General features: G+C 39.7%; 1 protein-coding gene across 4 annotated transcripts in view; it reads left to right on the forward strand.

Annotated features, from left to right (window-relative positions):
- Positions 1-15,397, forward strand: part of LOC125378171 — a 26,449-nt gene extending 11,052 nt beyond the window's left edge. For 3 of the 4 annotated variants that reach the window (XM_048393117.1, XM_048393120.1, XM_048393119.1), the window contains 9 exons: positions 1,793-1,854; positions 3,000-3,284; positions 4,112-4,147; positions 5,023-5,149; positions 5,470-5,586; positions 6,887-6,900; positions 7,273-7,323; positions 7,639-7,698; positions 9,014-15,397. In XM_048393117.1, coding sequence (XP_048249074.1) covers positions 1,793-1,854; positions 3,000-3,284; positions 4,112-4,147; positions 5,023-5,149; positions 5,470-5,586; positions 6,887-6,900; positions 7,273-7,323; positions 7,639-7,698; positions 9,014-12,762 — 4,501 coding nt within the window. In that variant the 3' untranslated portion in view covers positions 12,763-15,397. The remainder of the gene's footprint in view (positions 1-1,792; positions 1,855-2,999; positions 3,285-4,111; positions 4,148-5,022; positions 5,150-5,469; positions 5,587-6,886; positions 6,901-7,272; positions 7,324-7,638; positions 7,699-9,013) is intronic. The other variant, XM_048393118.1, reaches the window with a different exon arrangement.
- The last annotated feature ends 5,627 nt before the right edge of the window (positions 15,398-21,024 follow it).

Raw genomic sequence — 21,024 nt, forward strand, 5'->3', positions numbered from 1 at the left:
CAAGACAAGACAAGACAAGACAAGACAAGACAAGACAAGACAAGACAAGACAAGACAAGACAAGACAAGACAAGACAAGACAGAACAAGACAAGACAAGACAAGACAAGACAAGACAAGACAGAACAAGACAAGACAAGACAAGACAAGACAAGACAAGACAAGACAAGACAAGACAAGACAAGACAAGACAAGACAGAACAAGACAAGACAAGACAAGACAGGACAGGACAAGACAAAGACAAAGACAAGACAAGACAAGACAAGACAAGACAAGACAAGACAAGACAAGACAAGACAAGGACAAAGACAAAGACAAAGACAAGACAAGACAAGACAAGACAAGACAAGACAAGACAAGACAAGACAAGACAAGACAAGACAAGACAAGACAAGACAAGACAAGACAAGACAGAACAAGACAAGACAAGACAAGACAAGACAAGACAAGACAAGACAAGACAAGACAAGACAAGACAAGACAAGACAAGACAAGACAAGACAAGACAAGACAAGACAGAACAAGACAAGACAAGACAAGACAAGACAAGACAAGACAGAACAAGACAAGACAAGACAAGACAAGACAAGACAAGACAAGACAAGACAAGACAAGACAAGACAAGACAGAACAAGACAAGACAAGACAAGACAGGACAGGACAAGACAAAGACAAAGACAAGACAAGACAAGACAAGACAAGACAAGACAAGACAAGACAAGACAAGACAAGGACAAAGACAAAGACAAAGACAAGACAAGACAAGACAAGACAAGACAAGACAAGACAAGACAAGACAAGACAAGACAAAGACAAAGACAAGACAAGACAAGACAAGACAAGACAAGACAAGACAAGACAAGACAAGACAAGACAAGACAAGACAAGACAAGACAAGACAAGACAAGACAAGACAAGACAAGACAAGACAAGACAAGATTATACGATATGATATAAAGGAACATCACTATCTGGAACAAAAGTTGGCATGTCGAGGCTATTGGTACAGAACAAAATCGATTTGCATGAAATCAACTTAGTTATTAAATAGATAAATAGTGAATGCATGATTAAATTGATTTAAGCGAGCTTTGATATTCCTAATTTAAAATATGGGGATACTGAGACACACGGGTTCTAACTCTCGTATTATCTCTTAATAATCAGAGTGCATGACTTATTTTCACACTATGAAGGAACCTCAAGAACAACGTATTAATACAATGTGAAAAAGCATTTCATGTGTGGCAGGATACATGTGGATAGATATAGTCGTGGGCGAGGTTGAAAATGTTGCAGAAATGACTTCCCTATCACTGTTTTCAATAATCCCGTGAATAGGAAGATAAATCAAGTAGAATGTGTACTTCCTAAGACATGTATAGCTTGGAGATTAGTGGGGTTCAGTATATCAAACCAAATTTTAGCAAGTCATTTCTAAACCCTTTAAAAACAACAAAACAAGGCAATCTGGTTAATCAAGATTAACTGAGTGTGATGCAAATGTATCTGAACGATGCTGACTGATTTGAGACTTTAATGTAAAGCACACGTGGATTGTTAAAGTATTTTTTTATTGTTTTACCATGATATGGTTCAAAAGGAAAAGCTTTTGAATTGTTTGATAGGCATTTCTTAAAATTTAATGGACGACAAAGTAATCACATTTTATGAACAACAACTTCTTTTCACTGTAATGGCAGAAAAAAGCTGCATAACAAAACTAGATAGCATACTGTTTCGACGTATTTGTATCACAGTTTGAAAATGCTAACAACATATCTGCTTGCAGGAGCTACTGCATCGAGTCCCCTGAAGCCATGCAGATGATTTACCAAATTCTGCTGATATTGGGTGAGTATTGGAATTCAAAACGTCAACACCAGTATCGCATTGGGCGTAAAAGACACATTAGTAATACACATTATTAGATGGTGCAAATGAAAATCAATGATGACAACGAGTGTTCGCTAAAAGGACGACGCGTCATAGTTTTGTGAATACAGACTTTAAATATGATTCTACTGAAATATTTATAATATAATGCCATTTAACATAAACAATTCAGTGTGATATTGAGTTTAGTGTAGGTCTACTTATACATTTAAAAGCCTAAAAAGGCTTTCTCTCAAATTCCTATGATAAACAGCTCTCAACTTCTTCATATCAATTTCATGTCAACTGAAACCGACTTACCCCAATTCAAATGAATAGAACGTATATATTTGTTTTCATAATTCCCTACACCTGCACCATAGTTTCATAAGGCTTAATACCAGTCCTGTGAATCGTCTCTAACTCATTCAGTCCTATGTACTTGCATATCTAGCTGTCATCTTGACTGAGATGTACAACATGGCACCGTTGCTCGTTTTGGGAATCGAAAAGAACAATAACATCAGGGAATCATTTAATAAAACTATGATCAATATATTGGTAGAATCTGGGAGTGAACAGGCGTTGCCCTCTTGCAACGAGATTACATTTCCCTATGTAGTTGAAAGGCTTGAGCACCAGAGAGGGGTAGATGCACCATTTACCATGTCAGTATCAGAAGAAGCTGATTCATTGGTTTCTTTCCTTATCCTTGTTAGGTAAAGTAGAGCGAGTGAGTGAGTGAGTTGGGTTTAACGCCGCTTTTAACAGCATTCCAGTTATATCACGGCGTGTCAGCTTAATATGGGAGGAAAGCCTGAAGTGATGCAGGTCTCAGACGTTTACCACTTCGGTGAAACCCACGGCCATGGGTATGTTTCTGACAAACCTAGAAACATAATTGGGGCGAACCGGGAAGGTAAAGTAAGGCATATGTAAGTATTCATTATACAGACAATACTAATGAAACACTGTTGAGCATGGTAATTGACAAAGCTATACTTTTGTTTTACCATTATTTTGATTAACTTAAAGCTTAGTCAACCTTAAGTTACTGAACTGTAGCTTCCGATTTTACCTCAGAGAATGAAAACATTTAAAATTTCTTCTATTTCAACATTTAGTATTTGAAGCATACGGAGAAGACAGCTGTGGATGGGGGAAATATGGAGACAAGTGCGACAAAGATTGCCCTTCGAACTGCATCTCTCACCCAGTACGAAACCTCAGACACTGCCACAAGGAGACAGGGAGGTGCTCGGAGGGGTGTGTGCCGGGGTGGTTTGAGGATCTCTGTGACCACGCTTGTAGCAAGAACTGCTTGAGAAACATCTGTAATCGCCAAAATGGCATCTGCACGTTTGGTTGTAGTGGAAACTACACAGGAGACTATTGCAACATTACTCCAGGTGTGACAACAAATTGAACATTTAAACCTGTAATAGTGCATGGTGATATGCATTAACAACAGACTGTTGCTGTATTGTAATATTAACACCACATATAAACACAAAACACCTAATGCAGCATTTGCCATGTTCATAATCTTCACCATGAAGAATCTGGTCAGAAAAGATCTTCAGCAACCCACGATTGTCGGGTGGTCAGACTCGTTGACTTAATTGATGCATGTACCGTTATCCTTGACCATATCGATGCTCATCATGATGTCAAATACTGGAGTCTTTACAAACAGTCGTCATATAGCTGGAATACTGCTTAGTGCCGTGTTAAACAACTTACAAACTAGCATAAATATTATGATTTTGCAAATAGCTGTTTTTGGTTATTACATAATCAGGCAGTGGGTATACATTTATGCATCAAATAAAATATACACACACTAACTGATTTGTTGGATGGTATCCTGAAAATGTCATATGAGCAATTATAAAGTTACTCGAATTTGAAACCTTTATCTAATCACATTTCTTCTGAGGACATTGCCAGAAAGGAAACAGATCAAATAAGGTATGCAATCGAAACAACCGATTATAAGATGACGGTGCCCAGAGAAATATAGCCATGGAATGTTTTATCAAATTGCCTCTGTAGCATTATTTTATAACTAAAACAAAAAAAGTTATATATATATATTATGTACCAAAACTGTTATGAATTATTCCTATTTCCTCAAACGATTAGAATTTCATGGAATGAAACAACATGGCAACTACATAAACTTGCGGTCGTGGTGTTTCTGTGTATAATGCAAACTTCATTTATGTCTGCACAGTGACGGCGGCGACACCTCCCAGGGAATACAGAACACGTGAGCACAGTAAATAATCGCTACACAACCCTTTTCTTTATCACAAGAAAGTGAGTATATTGTACGATCCGAATAGATTATGAGCAGGTACTAATGAATCACAGTCAAGCAGGTATGATACAGGTGTTTTCGAAAGGTGAGGATATCCATCTCCACCGGTGGCACAGATCACAAACACATGCAAATGCAGCAAATCAACTGTTTACTTGAAACAAAAACGCGGAAACATAAGGTAGATGATTTTATGTCACTCGTGCGACAAATTTGGAAATGTCCTCCACATAGCTACCACAAAACGTTTTCACGGCTTCTGCAATTTGTTTAAGTCACTGATCACGACAACTTCTGAGCAAGGGTCGTATGACGGTCTCTGTCATCTTGTCAGAAAGAACATACTCGATTGTTCCTCAAACGTTGTAAAATGTAAACACCAAATTCGACTATTGGAATGTTGAACTCCTCTTATCATACAATCTCATGATGAGTGTTTTCTGACTTGATATCCATACATCTAAATATTAAAGAGATGGGGTTGTCTAATTGGTCGCCTTAACTACTAGTTCAAGAGGCTAAATCAGTGGAAGGGAATTGGCTATTTCATGTTTTGGATGACATCAGGTCTTCGATATACTTGCTGACATAAGCTTAAGTTAAATTACATTGTTTCAACTTTGCCATTCTGAGAGGAAAGTCTGATTCATGTGCATAACAAACAGATCCACAAGAAGGGTAGCACAGTTGGTGCCCAATGGAATACCTACTTCTTGCCTTAATGTCTTTACATAATCTTTACATAATCACAAACTGGGGGATACGTGGAGAATGATGATAATATTGTATGTCTTTTTGCTGTTTGTTTATGCTTCTCACCTAAGCCTGGGTCACAGACACATCCTCAATAACACCGAGTGAATCTAGGCCAGAGACAACACCGGACCTGACTGCAATACTTGTCCCTGTGTTCCTCATCCTGATTGTCCTCGCTGTGGTGGTGTTAATACTGTAAGTGTGTGCCCGGCAAAAGATTGAAGTTCCAGATTATTCTGTTGTGTTTTGTTTGTTTGCTGAAAACAGCACATCTTGAGTTACAAGTTGACGTCCAAGTGAACATTCTGCTACTCTCAATACAGGTCATTCGACATAAATATAACAATAGTTTGGTTATATTAAGAGTGTATTGTAAATATTATCATATTCTAGTGTATGTAGTAAGTATTAATCAGTGTGAGGTGAGCTTCTGTTTTGAGTTGCAATGAAACAGCTTACATTTTACAGTTTACATATCCTTTGGTAACCGACAATAGTTGTCTGTGTATCTTCAGCATTCTTTATAGACGAAAACCGAAAAGGGGAGGCACCTGGCTGACAAATGCAGTGACAGCTATAATTCCATGCTGGAGAACAACCACTACAGCTAAAAGATTATACAGAAATAGAACGTGAGGCAGTGTGTCTTCTTCTTCATCTTCATCACCGTCAGCAGTAGCATTATCGCCATCATCATGAGCAGTAGCATTATCACCATCATCGTCAGCAGTAGCATTATCGCCATCAGCATGAGCAGTAGCATTATCGCCATCATCATGAGCAGTAGCATTATCACCATCATCATCATCATCAGTAGCATTATCACCATCATCATGAGCAGTAGCATTATCGCCATCATCATGAGCAGTAGCATTATCACCATCATCGTCAGCAGTAGCATTATCGCCATCATCATGAGCAGTAGCATTATCGCCATCATCATGAGCAGTAGCATTATCACCATCATCGTCAGCAGTAGCATTATCGCCATCAGCATGAGCAGTAGCATTATCGCCATCATCATGAGCAGTAGCATTATCACCATCATCATCATCATCAGTAGCATTATCACCATCATCATGAGCAGTAGCATTATCGCCATCATCATGAGCAGTAGCATTATCACCATCATCGTCAGCAGTAGCATTATCGCCATCATCATGAGCAGTAGCATTATCGCCATCATCATGAGCAGTAGCATTATCACCATCATCATCATCATCATCAGTAGCATTATCACCATCATCATGAGCAGTAGCATTATCACCATCATCATGAGCAGTAGCATTATCACCATCATCATCATGAGCAGTAGCATTATCACCATCATCATGAGCAGTAGCATTATCGCCATCATCATGAGCAGTAGCATTATCGCCATCATCATGAGCAGTAGCATTATCACCATCATCATCATCAGCAGTAGCATTATCACCATCATCATCATCATCATGAGCAGTAGCATTATCACCATCATGATGAGCAGTAGCATTATCACCATCATCACCGTCAGCAGTAGCATTATCACCATCATCATCATCATCATGAGCAGTAGCATTATCGCCATCATCATGAGCAGTAGCATTATCGCCATCATCATGAGCAGTAGCATTATCACCATCATCATGAGCAGTAGCATTATCACCATCATCATCATCATCAGTAGCATTATCACCATCAGCATCAGCAGCAGTAGCATTAATCACCATCATCATCATCTTCGTCACCATCATCGTCATCATCAGTATCATCTTCATCATTATCATCATCATCGTCACTAAATACGCATTTGTAAGGTCAATCATCAAAAGACACGGAAACAACATATACTGTAAGCGCAAATATGCAATGATGATCGTCTCATTCCTAAATATATTAAATAGGATCAGTTGATTTATAAACGTTTCGATTTTTTTAATACTCTACTTACAGGATTGGTGAAGACGGTAAGCATACACAGTTATATAATTTTACTAAAAGCGAGAGTGTATCATTATTTATGTTTATATAGGAGATTTAAAACTGCTCAAATCTGCTAAATCTGGTCATATGCATTTATTGCCTTAAAATATGAAAGTATGACTTCATTAGCTTTTGGGTAGATACATCTTGATCAGAGACTGACAAGTAAATAATGAGAATGTGTTTTCATGACTGTTGAACATTCTGGCGCTAGCTTCAATACCGTCTGTATTACAAATGTCATCGAAATTATCTTCTTTCAGAACAATGTACACTATATTATGCAAACGAAAAATTGACATTCAAGCTTAGATTGCAGATGTTTGATCCAACAGTCATGTTTATGTTATGTTTAGAACCCTTCGTGGCAAAGCAAGGAGGAGCAAGGTTTGCCAGCATTTTGAAAGGTGACTTTTTATCGGACTTGGTACTTTTGACCAAGAGTCTTAGGTACAAGTAATTGAATAGATGTCATGTGCCATAATCTGTAACCCAATACATAGAACAACGACGATGGATATAATAAGATGTATGATGCATTTAATGATTGTGATAATAATTTCGACAAATTGAGCAATAATGCTGCAATTGCTATGTTTTCAAAATCCGTCTACATCATTGTATATTGCAGTGAATTACATTAATGTGTATATATAGTACACATGTTAAAAAACACCCCCCAAAACATGTATATAATCCACTTATTGCAATTATCTCACCAGCAGTAAAGAGAGACGATGATTTCTCCTGCAGTTTATTGGACAATGTAAACCTGCTGTCTGGTAAGAACATGACACCTTATTGAAACTGATTATTCAAATATTTATTCGTGCATTTACACATCTATGTATCCCAACTGCATCCTGGGGAATTTGATAAATCAGTAACCTTGAAAATATAAAATTGCCTTCAAACAAGTATTTTGGAACGTGAGTCATTGAAAACAAATTGAGTGTATTACATAACACACGAGGCAGTGCTCTGGCGATGTAACTGTACAATATATGCTCATATTGCATGCTCATGATAATAGTAACAAAATAGTAATATGTATACATGTAGGGGGTGAGTGAGTGTGAGTATGATTTCCACCGCTTTTAGCAATGCTCCAGCAGTATCACAGCTGGGGGCACCCCACAGCTTCACAGATTGTATTCATGTTGGAGCTGAGTTTTAAACACTCGGCTAATCCACGGTCCCAATATCTAGTGAGACAATAATTGTTTTGTTTTAAACATATTTTATTGACATATATGGTCAACGAGATTGGGCAAAAGTTATCCAACTTAGATGGCCCTTTCCCTACTCTATATGTACAGACATTGATTAAACAAATATATACATATATACGTACACACATACATATACATACGTATACAGAAATACATACATATACACATAATCATATATACACAATCATACATACTCATTCATACATACACATACTCAAATACATATGCACATATTACATTTATAGTAACAAAGAGAAATATATTTACTCAAGAACATAAACATAATGTTTGCAAGAATAACTAAGACATACATAAGAATTGCCTATAAACACAATTTACTTGTATATACACATTAATCCAAAATACATGCAAGACTACATATATAATTACATTATCATACATACACTTATGTACGTACATGTACATATATGCATACATACACGCACTACATGTACATACATACACATATACCCTTATATACGCATGCATACATATATATATACATACACATATTTACACACATACACCAGGATATATTTACTTCCTTAAACAGTATGTTTACAGAAGGAAATAGAGATACCCATGCATTCATATACATGCATGCAGTTTATTCACTGATGGCGTAATTAATAATAAATGGTCGCAGAAATATATTCTGTATTAATGATAATAGGTTACTCGAATCTATTAGTCGACAGTATATATTTTTGAACGCTGTTGAAGATAAGGTTATTGTGACTTTAAAAAAGAGATACATCACCGTAGACAATAATTATGAACGTGTGCATGTGTATATATCCGTATATTGCATATATATATCTGGTAATGCTGAATTTCTCACTTTGTTTATTATCTACCTTTACAGAAACGGACGAAAGGAAAATAAAGGATATTCAAAGCATCTTTGTTGAAACTGAGGCCTTTGAGGAGGTTAAAGAAAGATTGCAGATGGTTGGTCATGTGACAATAAGCGGTGCTCCAGGATCTGGTAAAACATCCATGGCCCTGATGCTGGGAGCTGAATACAGGAGGCAGGGGTATGAGCTGGTACTGATTGAAGATGTAGATAAAGTGCAGTTGTCTGATTTTCTAGATAAAGACAGAGATGTGTGTGTCATATTTGACGACATGTTTAAGACATTCAGATCATACACGGATATGCCTCGTCTTACACACTTGCTGTATGACCTGCTTACGCTCCTAGAACAGTGTAAGTCCAGGTCGGAGAGAAGCTATGAGAGTCTGAGGCAGGAATCAAGAGCGGACCAGAGAGTTATGGTCCATTTAAACATCTTTTGTATATTTACTTCTGAAACTAACAACCTTGAGCATACACTGTCAATGCTAGAAGACCAGCCCATTTCAGAGATTATCCTGACAAAGACTACATCTCTTTGCTATACACACGAGGAGAGCAAAGCAATATGGTTGAATCACAAACGTCAGTACAAATGTAGGGCAGATGTTGATATGAACAAAATTATTGCATTAATGGAAACAACTGTCGGATTTCCTCTTGCATGTAAACTTTTCTCCAGATATACTGGTTTTCAAACATACCGTGAACGTTTTTTCGAGGACCCTCTTTTTTATATAAAACATGAACTTCAAACGATTATCAGCCTATTGGACGACAAGTCAGCTGCTCTCATCCTGCTGCTGCTGTGCGAAGGGCAGCTAAACATCAGCCAGCTGGAGGCTGCATCTGACTCCGGCCTAGAGGCTCACTTCAAGGCTGTTTCAAGTATTGTGAAGACGTCAGCAAGAAAGGATGTTGTGAAAGCTGTCAGGGGCTTCTGTGGTACAATTTGTACGGAAGGAAACACCACAGCATTTTCGCATTCTGTGATTTATGATGTATGTGCTTCTGTTTTGTTCAGTATTGACCAAGAGTTTACTCTTAAACATTGCGGTATTACGTTCCTCTTTGAGCATGTACAAGATCAGCGAGCCAAGGGTTCTCCTCTTATTGAACACAAACTCAGCATTCCTTTCTCAGGGGCCTACAGTGGATTAATTGCTAAGAGGATGGCTGATGCTATTGTTAGTGGTGCATTCAATAAATACATCATGCATCTCACGTTAAAGGAAAACAAAATAGCCGACAGCTTATGTGAAATGATCAAAGAACCAGCCGCCCTGTCTGATGACGTCAAGCACAACATTCTACAATATGCCTGTATCACTGGGAACAAAAATGTCTTGGAACGACTTCTTCCCTACTGTTATATTGATAGGCATGGCCTTTGTGGCTGGACACCATTAATGTACGCAGTTGTCTCAGGGCAGATGGGTTGTTTTGACATTCTTGTGAATAGAAAAGCTGACATTAAGTTATGTGATAGCAACAACTACAATTTACTGCATTTGGCCTGTCAGCATGGATCTTTGCTCACTGTAAAACACATAAGCATGGCATTCAAGAAACTTCGCCCTGACTTGTATCTTAATGCTCGAGGAAGACATGACTGGACCCCACTTATGTGTGCAGTGCTCTCTGGCAAGAAGGATGTTTTAGACTATCTTATCCAAACAAAAGTAGATTTAACATTAAGAGATAGCAAAAACGACACACCTCTTCATCTCGCATGTCGGTATGGAAATACATCAATTGTTGAAAGTCTGCTCCCCAACACAGATGTAAATACACGTGGCAACAATGGACAGACGCCAGTGATGTGTGCATTATTGTCTGAGACAAAGGAAACTCTCGACCTTCTTGTTTCACACAATGCTGACATCTTATTGACAGATGATGACAACAACAGCCTCATTCATGTGGCTTGCCATGTTGATGATGTGTCCCTTGTAGTGCAAATAGTGCCTAAGTTTGACATTAACATTCGGGGAAAACACGGATGGACGCCAGTCATGACTGCAGCTGTAAATGGAAAGGCGGATCTATTTCGACTCTTCCTGGATACGCTTAACGTTGACCTGAAACTAACAGATGACACCAACAACAATCTCCTCCATCTTGCATGCCATGGGGGAAATGTCTCCATTGTGATGATATTGCTGCCAAAGTTTGACATCAACAGTCGGGGAAACAACGGATGGACGCCAGTGATGTGTGCAGCTGCCAGTGGAGTAGAGAGTGTGTTCCACCTGCTTGTGTCACATGGGGCGGATGTAGCGCTGAGGGATGACAACAACAATTCTGCATTCCATTTAGCATGTATAGGTGGAAATATTTCCATTGTGAAATATCTACTCTCAAGAACTGATATCAATTGTCAGGGAAACCACGGGAGAACAGCTGTAATGATTGCAGCTCTGCTTGCAAAACAAACTCTGTTTAAACTACTGTTGTCGAAGAAGGCCGATATCACACTGACTGATGATTATAATGACACGGTCTTGCACATTGCGTGTCAGGGTGGAAACCAATGTATTGTGAAATATCTCATGCCACAGGTTGACATCAATGCTCCCGGAAGACATGGCCGGAAAGCAGTTATGAATGCAGCAAGGTCTGGCAGGAAGGATGTGTTTTTTCTGCTTGTGAGTCAGAAAGCTGATCTCACTTCGACTGATGAATACAAAGACAATGTTCTACATATGGCATGCCAGGGAGGGAACACAGCTATTGTAGAATATCTTTTGACAATATTTGATGTCGATCTTCGGGGAAGGAACGACCGGACACCAGTAATGCATGCAGCGAGGGCAGGACAGAAGAATGTGTTCAACTTACTTGTGTCAAGAAATGCAGATCTCACCCCGACTGATGAGTACGGGAACAATGCACTTCACCTTGCATGTCAGGGTGGGAATCGTTCCATCGTAAACGACCTCCTGCCTAAGTTCGTCATTAAGGTACCTGGAAAAGATGGCTGGACACCACTTATGAATGCAGTTGCTTATGGAAGAAGGAGCGTGTTCCACCTGCTTGTGTCCAAGGGAGCTGATGTTTCCATGAAGGATAGCCACGGCGATTCTGTGTTCCATTTAGCATGTCAGGGTGGAATTAGTTCCATTGTGGAATGTCTACCGCTAAAGAATGATGTCAGCACTAAATACCATGATATAGCAACACAAAGACAGGAATCTTTGTTCAAGAAAAAGAGCTTTGACATCAACATCAGAGGCAGGAATGACCAGACACCGCTAATGAGGGCAGTGTGTGGAGGACATATTGCTGTGTTCCGGTTCTTGGTGTCCCGTGGTGCTGACCAATCTCTGGTGGACAAGGATGGACACACTCTTCTACATCTTGCTACTCAGCATGGTCAGCTTCATATGGTGAAATACATCATAGACTCTTTTGACATCAACACTAAAGACAACGCTGGCTTGACACCTGTTATGACGTCAGTATTACTTGGCAAAGTCGCTACGTTCGAATATCTTCGAGGAAGGGAGGCAGACTTGTCGCTAGTTGACAATGCAGGGAATAACTCTTTAGATCACGCTCATAAAGTAGGATGCAGACAAATCATAGAACTACTAGAGAAAGACAGGGAGGTCAGACGATTGTCTGCGGCGATGAATCCGTGTGTTAGTAAAGTGTCTGTCCCTGATAAGAAGGCAATGCAGCCCCACCAGTGCTACTCAGAAGTCATCTGTGAGAGGGCTAGTGGACAACCTGAAAAACAGATCCAACAGCTATGATCATGTCCTAAAACAAGGAGACACATTACTACATGTGGCATGTCAAGAAGTCATCTGATACTAGATGTTCGAGGCTGGTGTGACTAGACACTGGTGGTAAAGGGAGTGCATGCCTTACTGCTACTGGTGTTTGACAAACGATATCGTCATTCTTGTTCAGCAGGAGATGGCAAAGAAATAATTACTTAATATTTGTTTCTAAGAAATGAAAATAATGGTTTAACATTGAATTTACTCATGAATTTAAATATCCCCCCTTTGATACATAAAATCAGAAATAGATATTTAACCGGATACAATTGACCGAGAAGAAATGTTGTTTCAATACATGTAACTATTACTGCACATAACCTATGGATGTGAGTGTATCTATTCCATTTTTAACTATTTTCTCATCCAGTGCACCTTCAATTGTTCACGTTGATTGATATATGTCTACTGTAAAAGTGACATGTACATATGCTCGGTATCCTGTATTTGTCAAATAGATTTCAATGTATCCCTTGTGCGTTTTGATGTTGGTACTACCTCCTTTTGAATTATTTGAACGAAAATAATTGTTTGCTAAAAGGAAATAGAGTTTTGTTAACTCTGACGTTGTGCCAGATGTGTTTTAAGTAATATTGTATCAGTTTTCTTCACGTGTCTGGAAACTCAGGCGTTTATAAGAAAATGTTCCCAAAGTTTCCTTGACACATTCCTGTTGGGTACACATGCACTATGAAAGCCGAATATCTCCATGCATTGATTAGAAAGAACAATAAGATGTATATTTTGGTTGAAACAAACTATTATCTCGCTCAAAGGACTTTTGAGTACCTTGTTAACACAATACAAAATTACAATATCCTGTTTAAACATCCCAGTTACCAGTTTAAATGAGTTGTTTTTTTTATCAAAGGGGTAGAATGAATATAATCCTACACATTGTGTCCATTTGGGGAAACGAACCCTGGCCATTTGCGTGACAAACACTTTCTGTAATGATTAGGCTACCCCACCTTCCTTCAACGATCTCAAAACCAAATCCATAAATTGTAGGAGGGACGAGAGGGACAGACGAGCTCAATGTCAGCGTGTTCAAAATATCAGGACAAAATATTCTGTAAAACATACTCTACTACATGCACGAGATCAGTTTTCACTTGAACATGTAGACTCTTTTCAGTTAAATTTGTGACCTTCACAGTCATGTGTAGAAAGTTTATATTTTGTTCAGCACACATCAGGTGTTGAGTCTTCATTGTCTTGAGGAGAGCCATCACAGTTTTTTTATACTCATTCTTTCAATATCAATGTCTACGTCCACAAAACATAATACTTGGTTGTTTCTAACAAAGAGTAAGTCGTTTAGAACAGTTACCAAACGTACGCCGAACTTCATTTATGCCAGTTTGCAAGTAGGTTACCTGAGGAGATTAAACCTCCTGTTTGTTTTTTTTGTTTTTTGTTTTTAAACTGGTCCTCTTAGAATACAATACCAATATTCATAGGTCATTCTTGATTTTACATTTTATCTTAAACATAGTTATGTAGGTATTGATTTGAGCAACCTTTGTATATACGAATGTATATCAATTGTGTGTAAACAACTTTAGACAGTACACAGGCACGTTATTCTTCAGAGATGCTTTCATCCCGTCCAACTTATACCTGTAGCATATTACTTATATATATTGGGTGAAATATGTAAGGGAACACCTGGTATCATCTAAATACAATGTTTATTCTTAATACACGATAATTATCATCTGCAAACACACACACGTGATAACCTCTATCAATCTGACAAAAGTAATAAATCAAGTGATTAGCTGATGAAACAGACATTATTACTTAGAAAACATAAAGAGTGATTTAATAACAGGATGGGAGATGGTAGAGACGTGACCGATCAAGAAGTCAGTGAGAAGTACCACTGATTCAGAATGTTTTTCTTCATCTTGACAACATCAAACATGTACTAATATTACTACTGTAACTGTAGACTTGAATGAAATAATCAGGGATATGACTGATTTTACTCAACATGTTTATTTATTTCATGGCAGAGAACACAAGCCATGTAATGTAGTACTTGATGTTTAACGCCTCAGCAACGTTCCGGCTAAATAACGGTGGTCAGTAAATACTCGAGCCAATCCAGTGATTTACTGTAGGAGCATGGCACCACGCAGATGGTATGTAATGCCATGGAATCAACCACTTCATCGAGCTGGTCGAATTGATATAATTATTGTGTTGACTCTTTCGACAAGAACACAGCACGGTGTATATACATTTTAGCACGAGACAAGAGACATGTTCATGTTATAAATGTATCTATGTACTACATAAATATATTACATTCAATTAATTCTATGTGATGTACATTTCATTCATGTTGTATTGTAACCTCCGTTGCAGTCAATTTAAATAAGTTCTGTTAACTGACACTATTATTATGATAATAACTTTTATAAGAATTCCTTTGCACTATCTTAATGAAGTGTAACTCTATTGCTTATTGCCTATTGTAGAATCATGTATCTTTGTATGTGGACCAATACGATAAAGATTGTTGATTGTATATTATCATTTTCTTGTCAACATTTTCAAACAATTAAAATGAGTTCAATTCAATGTACATTACATACTCATTATCGTCCTTGTCGTGTCTCTGTAGATTTGGAGTGTTTGTGTAAATGCCATTTCTTTCTTTCTTCTATATTCCATACCCCCTGGTCACCTGTCTTATGTTATCACTACTCCACAACAACGACGTTCTGTGAGGAAAGCCATTGCATAGTCCACCTATAAATGTTCACCAAACATGCTAGGAGATGGTGTATTTCAGGAACGACACATACAACGCTTTTCAGTGTATCACATAGTACAAAGTGTTCCAGGGAAAAAAATCAGACATTATCAGAAACATTAGAGGTCAGGTAGCCTTTCTGCATCAATCAAACAATGACTCTCAAGTATGGCATACATGGTTGTCTCCCTTTTTACACAAGGCTTATGTCAGTGTTTGGATTGATGTATAGGCGACTGCACTATGCTTTTGGTAGTGGGTGGGGTGGGTGAGATGGTAATGTGTCTGTTTGTTGTTTAACGCCACACTCCACACGCCACTAACTTGTCAGTCAATATGACGACTGGGTATAAATATTCAACCTGACAATACACGCCATCAACAAGTTGCCTTTTATGAACAAAACAACAAAAGGACGCCCATGACTCAAGATAAGACAGTGAAAGGCCATGACGCTACCACACAACAGAGTCTGATGGAGGATGTGGTTGGTGTAGAGAAAGGAAGGGATGGAGTTGCGGAGGTATGAGTGTAGAGATGGGGAGGTGTGGGTGTGGAAATGGTGAGATTCTGGGTGTGGAGGTGGGGAAGTGCGAGTGTAGCGACGGGGAGGTGTGGGCGTGGACATGGTGAGATTATGGGTGTGGAGGTGGGGAAGTGCCAGTGTAGCGATGGGGAGGTGTGGGTGTGGAAATGGCGATATTTTGGGTGTGGAGGTGGGGAAGTGCGAGTGTAGCCATGGGGAGGTGTGGGTGTGGAAATGGCGATATTCTGGGTGTAGAGGTGGGGTAGCGCGAGTGTAGCGATGGGGAGGTGTGGGTGTGGAAATGGCGATATTCTGGGTGTGGAGGTGGGGAAGTGCGAGTGTAGCGATGGGGAGGTGTGGGTGTGGAAATGGCGATATTCTGGGTGTGGAGGTGGGGAAGTGCGAGTGTAGCGATGGGGAGGTGTGGGCGTGGACATGGTGAGATTATGGGTGTGGAGGTGGGGAAGTGCGAGTGTTTAGATGGGGAGGTGTGGGCGTGGACATGGTGAGATTATGGGTGTGGAGGTGGGGAAGTGCCAGTGTAGCGATGGGGAGGTGTGGGTGTGGAAATGGAGATATTTTGGGTGTGGAGGTGGGGAAGTGCGAGTGTAGCCATGGGGAGGTTTGGGTATGGAAATGGCGATAGTCTGGGTGTAGAGGTGGGGAAGCGCTAGTGTAGCGATGGGGAAGTGTGGGTGTGGAAATGGCGATATTCTGGGTGTGGAGGTGGGGAAGTGCGAGTGTAGCGATGGGGAGGTGTGGGCGTGGACATGGTGAGATTATGGGTGTGGAGGTGGGGAAGTGCGAGTGTTTAGATGGGGAGGTGTGGGTGTGGAAGTGGCGAGATTTTGGGTGTGGAGGTGGGGAAGTGCCAGTGTAGCGATGGGGAAGTGTGGGTGTGGAAATGGAGATATTTTGGGTGTGGAGGTGGGGAAGTGCGAATGTAGCCATGGGGAGGTGTGGGTGTGGAAATGGCGATATTCTGGGTGTAGAGGTGGGGAAGCGCTAGTGTAGTGATGGGGAGGTGTGGGTGTGGAAATGGCGATATTCTGGGTGTGGAGGTGGGGAAGTGCGAGTGTAGCGATGGGGAGGTGTTGGATTAGAGTTTCAACATAGATGCAATGTCATGTGATATCATTTTAAACAATCCCGGAAAATATATTGTAAATATGTCTGCCGCTCTCGACATGTCTATTCCAAATGGTCGCTGTGGTAGGGATTTAGATATAGGTAATTGTACTTATACATCGGTCACTCAGGCTCCAGTGTAATTGACGACATTATTGTATCCAACAGTCTATTCTTCCACTGTAAAACATTTGACATTATTACTTTCCCGTGAAGAGATCACCCGTTTGATAAACATACAGCTGTATTACGCAGTGTGTAATTCCAAAACACGTGCTTATCTACTCTAGGAACACGTTTCACAAACAAATATTGAAAGCTCTCAACATCCCTTGGCTTATTCAACGACATTGCTCCTGGAGATGATAGATCACTGATTGGACCTTATGCACACTCGATGACCCCAGCAATACGTCATGTTCATGACGTAGCCATTAACGTGAAAAAGACGTACTTAGGGATTTATATGTTGTGCATGAACAACAGATAGCCACGTAAGCTGACATTTTTGTTAACGTAGTAATAACTTAGTTTAATGTAGTTAGATGTAGTTTGCCGTAGTTATAACCATGGCATACTGTAGCCAAACGTAACGAACATCGTAGTTTTTAAGGCATATCTGCAAACAACTACGGTAAACTATATCTTAGTACGGGCACAAGTCCGTCTAACTTTGTTTAACTTCACATGACCCCGTTATACTACACTACACTACATTTACTTTATTGACATCAAAGAACGTTTCATTTCAGTGACCTAAGTATTTGTACAGTAATCTGCGTTTTGAAAATGATATATCACGTCTTGCTAGGTGTGCTCTTAGCACATGTAAGTTAAAGTAAGTTAAAATACGTTTAAATAAGTTAAACTAAGATAAACTACAGATAACTAGGTGTCAAGTATGGGTTGATACACGTGATATTTATAACCCATGATGACATCAGTCTGATCATTTGTTGTCTGAACTCTGCAGACACAACATGAGTGATAGAAGAGTAAACATGATTTGGTTCTGTGCTGTTGTCAACAAAGAGCTGCTATGTTATGCCCAGTGTCTTATGCAATTTGACGAGGATGAAGAGAGGCAGAGAAAACAGAGAAGATGGTGGGCTCGTGACTGGCTTCTGCGCAGATCAATCCATGGTCAGTATGACGCCCTGATGGAAGAATTACTTGAGGATCTTGAAGCTTTCCTGAACTTTCTGCGCTTGGACATGGCCACATTCCATGAACTGTTAGCAAGGGTAGAGGACCGGCTCATCAAGAATAGGACCCGATGGCGTGACCCTGTGTCTCCTGGACTCAAGCTGGCTGTGACATTAAGGTTCTTGGCTACTGGAGACTCATACCCCTCACTGATGTATAATTTAAGACTTGCTCACAGCACCATCTCAGGGATTAATGTTTCCGTGTTTAAGGCTTTTTTGGATGTCATGGAAGCCGAGGTTATGAAGACTCCTTTGAACCCTAAAATTGGTTACAAGCGGCAGAGCGAGTTCAAGGAAGATGGCAGTTTCCACCTGTCTTGGGTGCTTTTGATGGCAAGCATATCGCCATAAAAGAAAAATCGAATTCAGGCTATTCCTATTATAACTACAAGGGGTTCAAATTCCGATGGATTCAGGTTGGTGATGTTGGGTCCAGCTCCGATAGCCAAATATGGAACCACTGTGCCCTCCACCAAACAATACAACAGGGAATATTGGGTATACCAGATGCAGAGCCTTTACAGTTGATGATGTTGATAAACCTTATTACATCATTGCAGATGATGCCTTTGCCATGCAGAGTTGGCTAATGAAACCATTCCATTGTTGCACGTGCTATTAAATCTTTGCAGCCAAGATGTAGAGTACGACCCAATAGTTCTGACCCTCCTTTTCACCCCTTATTATTGGACAAAATGATATCAGATTTTGCGTGAATACTAAACAAAGATGTCTCTATCAAAACGATGGAAAACCTTTAAAGGGTAAGATTTGACTGATTCAATACAGTGAAGCAGCTTTAACTATATTTAAGCTTTACCTATAATTGAGTGAGGGTCTTCTAACATCTATTTTCAATTTAGATTATATCTATATTTGAAAATAGGACCTCATTTACAGAATTTGTTTCGAATGGCCTTTTAATAGGAACAAGCAAGTTGTTTTGGTTTGTTAGCACAAAGTCTTTTAGTTAATATTTTGGCTGTTTTCATATCATATCATATCAACAGCATCACATTTGTATTTTTATTTCGTCTTTATGTTTAAAATACAAACAAACATACAAAATAAAAATACAGGGAAGCATCAACAGTCTTTGATCCTCCAGGCAGTTGTGACAGTGGTTGCCAAACAGGAACAAAGGTCAATATATTCCTCAAAACCTCCATTCTAGAATTGAAGGAAGTCCTGTAGAGAGTGTGCTGGAGGTGCACTTGAAGACTGCTCTGACTGTCCCTGCTGCGGCTGCTGCGGTTGATCAACATGCTACCAGGGTGGCATCCATCCCGTTGGGCACTGTTGCTGCTGTGAAACAGCAATGTTTGGCTGCTGATGGTGTGCTTGCTTCTGAGATAGCAGATGTGGATGAGGTTGGGCACTGTTGCTGCTGTGAAACAGCAATGTTTGGCTGCTGATGGTGTGCTTGCTTCTGAGATAGCAGATGTGGATGAGGTTGGGCACTGTTGTTGCTGTACATGTGCCTTTGCTTGATTCCTCGCTTGTGCCTGTACTTGCGCCAGCTGCCGCTTCCTGGACATTGCAACTCTGAGAGCTTTCTGGATCTGGGGGAGTGGCATCAACTTTATCAATATCCTGAAAGTCTTCATAGATCGGATACTCAGCAACCCAAGAAACATAGGATTATAAGGAACTTCAGTGACGTCAGCAATGTTAGCAGCTGGGGTTTGACCCCTCCTGTTTCTTGTTTTCCTCATAGCTAGAGTTTAGTTAAGCTAACCCTAACTAAGACTAAAATGACGAAAGGAATGAAATATGTATGTGTTTTGTGAGGAATTCAAAAGTGAAAGAATTATGAAAGCCACATGTCTCTTTATATAACCTGTTCTTTGGTGCGAACTGGGCGTTGTTTACCTTAGTTTAACGTAATGTAACGCTTTTAAATGTAGTTCAGCGTACCTGAATGTACTAGCTAATGTACTTTACTGTCGTCTAAATTAGCTTAACGTAGGAAAACGTAGATGATGTGTAGCACCCTTTTCGTACTTCATTGTTGTTGACTCTAGTACAACGTACTTGTTGGTATTTTGACGAACATTTCCCTGGTAACACTTTGATATAGAAACCTTGTTCGATGTAGTCAAGCTTTTTTTTACAGATTTCGACACGTTAGTGTTATTTTGGCCACGTTAATATATCTAAGGATAACTACAGCTGCTAACGCAAGTGTGAATGTCGCTTAAAGGTGGACCGTTGTATGGTATTAAATTCATACGCTTCAACTTCTGACTTGTTTGAAGTATTATTCTATTAAACTCAATTGAATTATGGATCGTGTAGGTGTCAGCCTATTCACACTTTACAATATAATTCTAAAAACGTTATTAATGGCCAATTTTATGAAACTCGTGACCTAAACTAGGTATTACAGTCGTCTCCTAAAATTGGTATTACACGGGAGCTCGTTTAGTATTCTATAGTAAGAGGGCATAATCCTCACACCTTCCACAATCTTGTTAATTTCGAGATGGGGAGCAGCGGGTGTAGAGATTGGGCGGTGCGGGTGTGGAGATGAGGAGGTGTGGGTGGATGCGGGTGTAGAGATTGGAAGGGCTGGTGTGGAGAGGGGGAGGTGCATGTATAGA

This window comes from Haliotis rufescens, unplaced genomic scaffold (assembly GCF_023055435.1).
Source record: "Haliotis rufescens isolate VD_foot unplaced genomic scaffold, xgHalRufe1.0.p SCAF_115, whole genome shotgun sequence".
NCBI lineage: Eukaryota > Metazoa > Mollusca > Gastropoda > Lepetellida > Haliotidae > Haliotis > Haliotis rufescens.